The sequence below is a fragment of the Lontra canadensis genome, unplaced genomic scaffold (genome assembly GCF_010015895.1).
Source record: "Lontra canadensis isolate GAN:19392208 unplaced genomic scaffold, GSC_riverotter_1.0 scaffold176, whole genome shotgun sequence".
In the NCBI taxonomy this organism is placed as follows: Eukaryota; Metazoa; Chordata; class Mammalia; order Carnivora; family Mustelidae; genus Lontra; species Lontra canadensis.
In genome coordinates, this window is record NW_022631170.1 from 325334 (window position 1) to 334341 (window position 9008).

Genomic DNA, 9008 nt, shown 5'->3' on the forward strand with positions numbered 1-9008 from the left:
ATTCTTGGGGCGCCTGGGTGGCTCAGTGGGTTAAAGCCTCTGCCTTCGGCTCAGGTCATGGTCCCAAGGTCCTGGGATCAAGCTCCCTTGCTCAGCAGGGAGCCTACTTCTCCCTCTGCTTGTGCTCTCCGTCAAATAAATAAATAAAATATTTTAAAAAAAAAGAATATCTATTCTTCATTTTTACAAAATTCAATCTACTTATCTGTTGAAGACATTGAGTCATTTGTACTCCTAACTTTCCCACTTTCTGGATTTGGCTGCTTGCTAACTTAAGGTATGTGTTCTTCTGATGATGGTTTTCCATCACGCATATTTCTTGTAAAGTGGCAATAAAATCTAGAGTCTTGAATACAATGCAATACAAATCTTTTCCCAGAAATACATCATGGGTGGTGCTAAGACACTCCCTATTGCCTCCCTTCAGAGGACACCCGATCCTTTCATCTGAGGGTTTTAGCATCCACAGATGATCATTCCCTAGGTTTATCATTTCATTAGGAATGACATACGCTTTTGTTTTTATTTAGTTGGTTGGGTGTTTGGGGTTTTTTTTTTGTTTGTTTGCTTGTTTTTGTTTTTAGTAAGCACTATGCCCAATGATGTGGGGCTTGAACACATGACCCTGAGATCAAGGGTTGTATGCTCCACTGACTGAGCTAGTCAAGTACCTCTGCTAAATAACTTTTAAAATGTTATCAATCCTTGACATTCCTGGGTGGTTCAGTCGGTTAAGTGTCTGCCTATGGCTCAGGTCATGATCCCAGAGTGCTGGGATCAAGTCCCACATCAGGCTCCTTACTCACTGGGGAGCCTACTTCTCCCTCTGCCTGCTGCTCCCCATGCTGGTGTTCTCTAATAAATAAAGTCTTAAAAAAAATAAATTTTATCAATCCTTCCATGTTTATTAGCTCAAATTTATCTAAAGAAATCAATTATTTGGGGCGCCTGGGTGGCTCGGTCATTAAGCATCTGCCTTCGGCTCCGGTCATGGTCCCAGGATCCTGGGATCCAGTCCTGCATTGGGCTCCTTGCTTGGCAGGAAGCCTACTTCTCCCTCTCCCACTGCTTGTGTTCCCTCTCTTGCTGTCTCTCTCTCTCTCTCTCTGTCAAATAAATAAATAAATTAAATTAAATTAAAAAAAAGAAAGAAATCAATCATTTGTCTATTATATCAGATTTTTCTCACAGTAGTCTAATGCTATGTTACAATGTCTATGTCATTCACCTCACCTCATGTCACCTCACTTTATCATCTGATATCATCATCAGAAGGATGAGTGTAGTACAGTAAGATATTTTCAGGGAGGTAGACAGAGAGACCACAATGACATAATTTTCATTATGTTACTTTGTTATAATTGTTCTAATTTACTATCAGTTATTGCTGTTAATCTCTTACTGTATCTAAATTATAGATTGATTTATCAGAGATATATATGTATGTATGTTTGTGTGTGTGTGTGTGTGTGTATATATATATATATAGGACAAAACATATATATATATATATAAACACATATATATATAAACATATATAAGGTTTGGTACTATCCAGGGTTTCAGGTAACCACTAGAGGTCTTGCAATGAATACCCACCGCCCCAGCTGCCCCACATAAGGGGGGACCACTATAAAAATAGGAACTTCTGAAGTCGCATGGCTACAATTGAACTAACTTATCAGTAACACTGGGGAAGGGCAGAGGAAGTATGAAAGCATTAACAAGGGATGGAGAATAAAAATAAGGGACTGGGTCCTAGTAAAGGTCAAGATTCACTTTGGGGGCTGGGAAAAAGACAAAAACTCAGGTTGCCCCTCCCCACCCAGAACACAGCTGCAGCTGTAGAGCAGAGAGCACAGAGCTTCAACTCATTTTTCTCTGCTCTTATTCAAGTACAGCAAGCGTCTCGAGAGAGATTTCTTTACAATTTTTTTTCTTTTCTTTCTTTCTTTTTCTTTTTTCTTTTCTTTTTTTTTTTTTTTTACAATTTCTTTCCAACAACTCTAACACTTGTGTTCATTTCTGCATCATCAGGATGCAGCAGAGTGCCCAGCAGATAGTGCATGCTCTCTGAAAATGTTAACTGAAGAGACGGCTGATGGAGTGTGCAGGTACTATGGCCAAAGAGTTGTTTCAGGTCGCATTCACTCACTAGTTGACTCATGAGTGACTAGTTTGGCAACTCGCCTAACCTAACTCATCTAACCACGCCGAGATCAACTTCTCCATTAATAAAACAGGAGTACTACTACCCTCCTTTATCTCGCTGGCTCAGGAGGCTTTACATGATGGGTAGCCTGTAACACTACACACGTGTTGAGTTTGGGTACAGCTGTTGACCAGCATGGATGGTGAGATGGAAAGAACCCTGGACTCACGAATCCTAAGAGCCAGGCTGTTGTGCAAGTTCACCGGCGGTTTTCCCATCTTAATTAAGCATGAAAGGGTTTAGGCTCGATGACGGTCCAGGCCCTACATTCTAACTATTTGTAAGTCCGCTACAGGCTCGGAACCTCAGGTATCCTTAAAAAGGTGAACCTCGGGGATCCGCATGCAACCTCGGGGAACAGGGACAGTGAAGGTCGCGGGGTCCGCTCACCCAGTCAAAGTCACACGGGTTGCCGTCTTCGCGTTGCGTGGGGAGACTGTTGCAGAGAGGGGGTAGCTTCCTCACGAGTAGGAATGCAACAGAAAGCAGGGCTGACAAAAGATAGTAAGGTCGGGCCAGCCATCGTGAAAGTCGTGGCACCGAATACACCAGAGCAATTAAAGGTGCCAGGACCGCCATCTTCCCGGCCTTTGCGGTGCCCGCCCAGCTTCGGCGTCTGTAGGTCTGGTCCCGCCTCTCCCACCATTGAGACTTCCATTGGGTCTAGTCTCGGATGCTCCGCCTCTGCGCCCGGAACTAGATCTCTGATTGGACATTGCAGAACGTAGGGGGATTTGACACCTTATTGGTCGATCTAGCTGTCGCTTTCTCTAGTTAAGTCATTTTATTGGATACGCGACCGTGGCGATCGGAGACTATAGAGAAAACTTTAGTAAGTTTAGAAAGCACTTCCTGAACGTTCTCATAAAGCGACGGAAGTAGTTGCCAGAAAAAGGTAGGCTGGGTACCCAATGATAAGCGGCTCCTAGAGGAAGAGGGCGGAACATCGTGAAAGGATTGTCCAATGAAAACGACCGCCGCCAGACACCGGGACCGCGCCGGGGTGGAGAAGATCATGGAGAATTTCTCGGCACTGTTCGGAGCTCAGGCTGACCCACCACCACCCCCAACCGCACTCGGCTTCGGACCGGGAAAACCTCCACCTCCTCCTCCCCCTCCTCCGGGCGGGGGCCCCGGCACGGCCCCGCCGCCCACCGCGACCGCGGCCCCTCCCGGCGCTGACAAGTCGGCGGCTGGTTGTGGTCCCTTCTACCTTATGCGGGAACTTCCAGGTGAGTACTAGGCCTGGCCGAAGACAGCCAATCAGATCATTGCGAGGAGGTGATGGGCGTGGCTCTCAGCCCGCCGGGGTAGGTGTGAGGGAGCCTAGGCAACGCGTGTCGGGACCTTGGAGTTCCAAGTCTGAGCGGCTTTGAGGTTTCACCGCCAGAGGGACGGCATGAATTTTTGGCCTGGATTGGGAAGGGGAGAGAATGTATTTCCATAACCATGTTTCGCACCGTATTTGGCTCTGTCCCTCATACTGGTTTATTTTCCTAAAAATTTTCCAGAGCTTGAGTTTGGAATTAGGGAGGCCCGATTTAACATCCTTGCAGATCTTAAGGTTTTTCAGATCTGTCACAAACATGCTCTTGGTTTGAGACACGTTGCCCTCCTTCTAAGGGCCTCTGTGTTTCTTCAGCTTTCGGAAGGAGGGGTTGGAATCGAACCCAAAAATTGTTTTTTTGAGTACCTTCTGGGCACCAAGCACTGTGTTCTAAATACTTAAGATACAGCTGTGGGTAGGGCTGACAAGATCTTTGCCTGTTTTGGAGTTTACATGTCAGAGGAGGCGGCACAGAGCACACCAGATAACATCAGATAGTGGTTAGTGCTACAAGGAGAAAATGTGATAAAGAATTGAGGCAGAACTGCTTCAGCTAGAGTGATCAAAGAAGCCATCTCTGAGTAGATAATATTGGAGCGTCAGTGTGAAGAGCCAGTCCTGTGTGAGTGGGAGAGATAAGATGCAAGAAATGAGGTCAGAAGCCGTGTTGTGAGGGAAAAGCTTGGAAAATCTGAGGGTCAGAATACCATTCGGATTCCAGTGAAGTTTCAAGGGAAAGAGTGGTAGGAGATGAAGGGGGGAGGAGTAAGCAGAGGCCTTTGTAAAGCGTTTAGATTTTAAGTTCAGGAGCCATTTTATTATTTATTATTTATTTTTAGTAATCTCTGTAGGAAAGTGGGTCTTAAACGCACCATCTGAGATCAAGAGTTGCATGCTGTGCTGCCTGGGCCAGCGAGGCACCCCTCAGGGGGAGCCATTTTAACACAGGAAAGTGACATGATCTGATTCACTTACTTGTAATTATCCAAACAGCTACATTAAGAATGGAAGGTGGGGAAATCAGAAGTTACTGCTTAGTAGTCCCCGAAAAAGATGATGGTTTGGACTAGGCAGTAGCAGTGGAGGAGAGAAGCGAACTGATGCAGGATAAACGTTAGGGACAGAGATTACAGGAGTGAAGGACTGAATAAAGAAGCAGAAAGGAACTGAAAATACTTGTAAATTCTTGGATTGAATAGTTGGGTGGATGGTAGTACTGAGACCAAGAAGGAACAAGTTTGAGGGGGTGGAAATCAAGAGTCGTTTTGGACATGTTAAATCTCCGGGTTGGGTTTCAATTCCTCCCAAGTCCTACTGCTACATCAGGAATTGAGGGAAATAATAATGCATACTGATACAGTGCTTTGAAGTTCACAGTGCTTATAGTTGAAAAAAACTGAAGTTATGGTTGATGTCTCCTAGCAGTTTATCTTTCTGTTCTGATTGTACCTATTTATGTCAAGCAGTTGACAGATACCGAGTATGTCTTGGACAAATGCTGGTTTTATGTAGGAAGGACGGTGTGTGGTGAGAAGGGGAGAGAACTGTTAAGTCTAGTCCTTGCTTTTAAGGAGCTTATTTGACTTAGGGATATAAAGTATGTGGTTTAAGGGTAGTGGCTGTATTTCTTGTTAAGGCTAATCTCATTTCTTCATGGTCATGCCTCATATACAACTGTTACGAACTACATGATGGAGACCCCTGGCTTGCTCAGTATGTGGAACATGCGACTCTCGATCTTGGGGTTGTGAGTTCCAGCCCTGCATTGGGGGTAAATGTTTATACTGGTTTTTTGTTTTTGTTTTTTTAAGATTTTATTTATTTGACAGAGATCACAAGTAGGCAGAGAGGCAGGCAGAGAGAGGAGGAAGAAAGCTCCCTGCTGAGCAGAGAGCCCAATGTGGGGCTCGATCCCAGGACCCTGGGATCATGACCTGAGCCAAAGGCAGAGGCTTTAACCCACTGAGCCACCCAGGTGCCCCTAAATGTTTATACTCTCAAAAAAAAAAAAAAAAAAAGGATCTACATACTGTTGTTTTTTTTTTTCGAAAGTGTTCCTTGTTATCCAAGATGACAGAAAAAGTTGTCACTTGAGCCAGACCTTTAAAATTTCAAATTGAAGAAAATGTGGAAGAATTGTCTTATAATTACATCAGCTTTCCTAAAACAAACTTCCTAAAAGGAAATGAGATGAGAAGTATGTTTCTCAGGAGATAATGGAGACTTATTTAGATGGACTAGAAACGTGACACAGGGGAATAATGGTAGATCAGCCCCCAAAGCTAAGTTACAGTAAGATGTGTTTTACTGTGAGTGCCAAAGGAATTTGAGCATTTTCCTGAGGATAATGGGAAACGACTGAGATTTTTGAACCGAAGAGTATTGTTTCTAAAGAATCTGCAGAATATGGGTACCATGTACTGAAATAGAGAAGCCATGAGGGAGGTGGGGAAGATTTGGAGGTTAAAAAAAAAAATGAATCTGCAAGGAATTGACTAAGAGGAAGTTGGAAATGTGAGACTGGTTCTTAGGAGGCTGGGGAGAGAGGTTTATAAATTATTTTCATGGAATTGATAGTCAAAACAGGAAGTTGGAGGGACTCATAAAGTGTTAGAGAAAAGCAGGAGTGCCTTCTCACCTGAGCCTTGAGGATGACTCCCTAGAAGAGGATAGCTGACAGAGGGGGAAAAAGGCAGGGTGCTAGAATGACAGGAGGCAGTTCCTAGTTATGAGGAGCAGTACTGTGGCACCGAGTGTTCTGCTGCTACAGTCGACCATGCTTCGGAAATGTTTGACACAAGAAAGAAAAAAGGGAAGGGTAGGGTAAGGCCTTGGGGTATGGAGAGAAAACACCTTGCTCACTTAACTGAGCACCGACGGTGTGCACTGTGTTGGGCAGCGGAGATACATGTATGAAGAAGAAAGAGATTGTCTCAGCCCCCAGGGGACTCAGATCAGAACCTGGGTTTTTCCAGGTGAATGATTATGAATAAGCACTTTGTCATTATTTGCATTCTTCGAGTTCATCCTAACTGTAGCTGAAATTGTAGGCTAGCTAGCTCCATCCTTGGCCACTAGATCCTTATTATTAACAAGCTTCTATTTGAAAAAAGCCATGTGGTATTTGTACTGATAGTGCCTGGCATCTATACAGTACTTTATACTTCCCAGTATTTTCATTTGAACCTTGAAAAAAACCTGTGTGCTTAAGATAGCTGTTACCCCACTGCAGAGATAAGAGGAAACTGAGGCATAGAGCACCTCTAGGATGACTTCCAGCTGCCCAGATGCTAATGGGACATATCTTTCTTTGAGGCAGAGCATTATACTTGGGTTTATGAGTAATAGAGATGGTGGTAACAAGTTAGTCAGCAGTACCTAAAAAAATCCCATTTCCTATGTAAAGGTAGTAAGGGTTTCTTGCTAGTTTAAAAAAAAAAAAAAAAAAAAAAAGTCCTTGACCAGACACTCAAGCCATTGGGTCATATTTGGCTCTTACATTGCTGGTAGCTGAGCTTTGAGGTAATACCCTGCTGTGTCAGAGAGTGTAATCAATCATTAGTATATTATATGAAAAGCACTCAGAACAGTGTTCAGCACAGAGTTAGCATCATGTAAGTGATTATTGTGGGGAGTCTAAGTTGGGGAGAGTGTCTGTTTCTTTGGGATGGTTTCCATCTCTGCCCTCTTTTGGTGTTTGCGGATTTTTCTCCTTGTTGCAACTTACCATACTATATGTATTTTTAGTGTTCATTATTTATAATTTTGCTGTTTCTTTAAAAAATAAATTTAAGTCTTTGTAATTCTCACTTAAAAGATTATTTAGTCTAAAATATAGTCCTTCACTTTCCCTCTGGGTGACTTAAAAATTCTCTCCTGTTGGGACTAGTATTTTTTTGTTCTTCTCCCTGTGTCCTCTAGGTAGCACCGAGCTGACAGGCAGCACCAATCTGATCACACACTACAACCTGGAACATTCCTATAATAAATTCTGTGGGAAGAAGGTGAAGGAGAAGCTAAGTAACTTCCTGCCTGACCTGCCAGGGATGATTGATCTGCCTGGTTCCCATGATAACAGCAGCCTCCGCTCCCTCATAGAGAAACCCCCTATTCTTGGTGGTTCTTTTAATCCTATCACAGGGACTATGCTGGCTGGCTTCCGCCTCCACACTGGCCCGGTGAGTCCCCTCTCCGGGAGGAAGAAGGCAAATGGGGAGGCCTGAAAGGCGTGGAGGTGGTTTTTTTGTCCAGGTCTGTTCCTTTATAATGTACTGAGCAAAACAGACGGGAGCAGGACATTTCCTCCCTCCACTCACCTGGACCTTCCTTTGGTTCCTTCAGTTACCAGAGCAGTGTCGTCTGATGCATATTCAGCCTCCCAAGAAGAAGAATAAGCACAAGCACAAACAGAGCCGTACCCAGGATCCTGTCCCACCAGGTAAGAAGCACTTCTGGTCAAAGCCAGAAACCCTGGATCTGGTTGGACCTTCCCCAGTTAAAAACCCAGTTAGGTTCCTTACAGAGCCCTGGACTCCCAAATTCTCCTTAAACTGGTATAAAGGTAATTAATGTTTCCTGCAGGTAGGTCTCCTGGGCAAGGAGAAAGTTGGAATGGTGCTTTAGCAGGGACTCCCGATCCTTTCTGGCCTTTAGAAGAGAAGTTGCCCTTGACTAGGTTTTCCTGTGGTCTTGAGTTCCAAGCAGTAGGGAATTTTGAGCTCTACAGTAAGGAATTTTGATAGACACATACCGTCTCCTACAGAAACACCATCTGATTCTGATCACAAGAAGAAGAAAAAGAAAAAAGAGGAGGATCCTGAACGGAAGAGGAAGAAGAAAGAGAAGAAGAAAAAGAAGGTAGGGTAGGGACCTGCTCCTGCAGGCCACTGAGTCTCCCTGACTCACCCTGTCGTCGACGGTCCTTTGCCTCAGGTGGGACCCAAGACTGAAAATCCAGGGCATGTTGCAGTTTTTTCCTGCATAGCGCTGATCAAGGCCAAGGCCACTTCCTAGTTGTTCTCTTACCCCTCTTTCCTTGTCTTCCCCAGAACCGACACAGTCCAGACCATCCAGGCGTGGGTAGCTCTCAGGCCAGCAGCAGCAGCAGCCTCCGCTAACAGGACTCTACTGGGATGGCTATTCCTGCTGGACTGAGCCTGCTGACAAAAGCTGCCCTCCAGCTCGGACACTGCCACGGAAGCATCCCCTGCAACCGGGACAGATGCCAGCTCTGACTGTGCTGGGCTAAGATTAATGCATTATGTGAGAGAAGGGCCATGCTTTTGTAAGGCTCAGCCCAGTTGGCTTTCTCACGGACATCTCTTCCTCTCCCAGGAAGCTTTCCTTTCATCTCTTTTGTGCAATTGGTCTGATTTAGGACATTGATCTGTTAGGGTTTTTCTTTAAAAAAATTTTTTTGCATTTATCAAACTGGCTGAACTGTGGCTGCCTGTTAAGAGGTAAGTACCT

General features: G+C 44.6%; 2 protein-coding genes across 5 annotated transcripts in view; one reads left to right on the top strand and one right to left on the bottom strand.

The window, feature by feature from the left end:
• The window catches only part of TMX2 (thioredoxin related transmembrane protein 2), a 9527-nt gene extending 6669 nt beyond the window's left edge, over window positions 1–2858 (bottom strand). Inside the window, exon 1 of one of the 3 annotated variants that reach the window (XM_032846453.1) lies at window positions 2603–2854. In XM_032846453.1, coding sequence (XP_032702344.1) covers window positions 2603–2791 — 189 coding nt within the window. In that variant the 5' untranslated portion in view covers window positions 2792–2854. Of the gene's footprint in view, window positions 1–2602 lie in introns of all 3 variants that reach the window. The other 2 variants (XM_032846454.1, XM_032846455.1) reach the window with 2 other exon arrangements.
• Window positions 2859–3100: 242 nt separating this feature from the next.
• MED19 (mediator complex subunit 19) lies at window positions 3101–8964 on the top strand. Of its 2 annotated transcripts, XM_032846522.1 has the most exons (5): window positions 3107–3444; window positions 7461–7717; window positions 7881–7977; window positions 8302–8396; window positions 8588–8964. In XM_032846522.1, exons 1-5 carry the CDS (start codon window positions 3177–3179, stop codon window positions 8654–8656), a joined length of 786 nt encoding a protein of 261 aa, XP_032702413.1. In that variant the 5' UTR covers window positions 3107–3176; the 3' UTR covers window positions 8657–8964. The 2 variants fall into 2 exon arrangements, with proteins under 2 accessions (XP_032702414.1, XP_032702413.1); XM_032846523.1 differs by lacking the exon at window positions 8302–8396 and having other exon boundaries at window positions 3101–3444.
• Window positions 8965–9008: the final 44 nt, after the last annotated feature.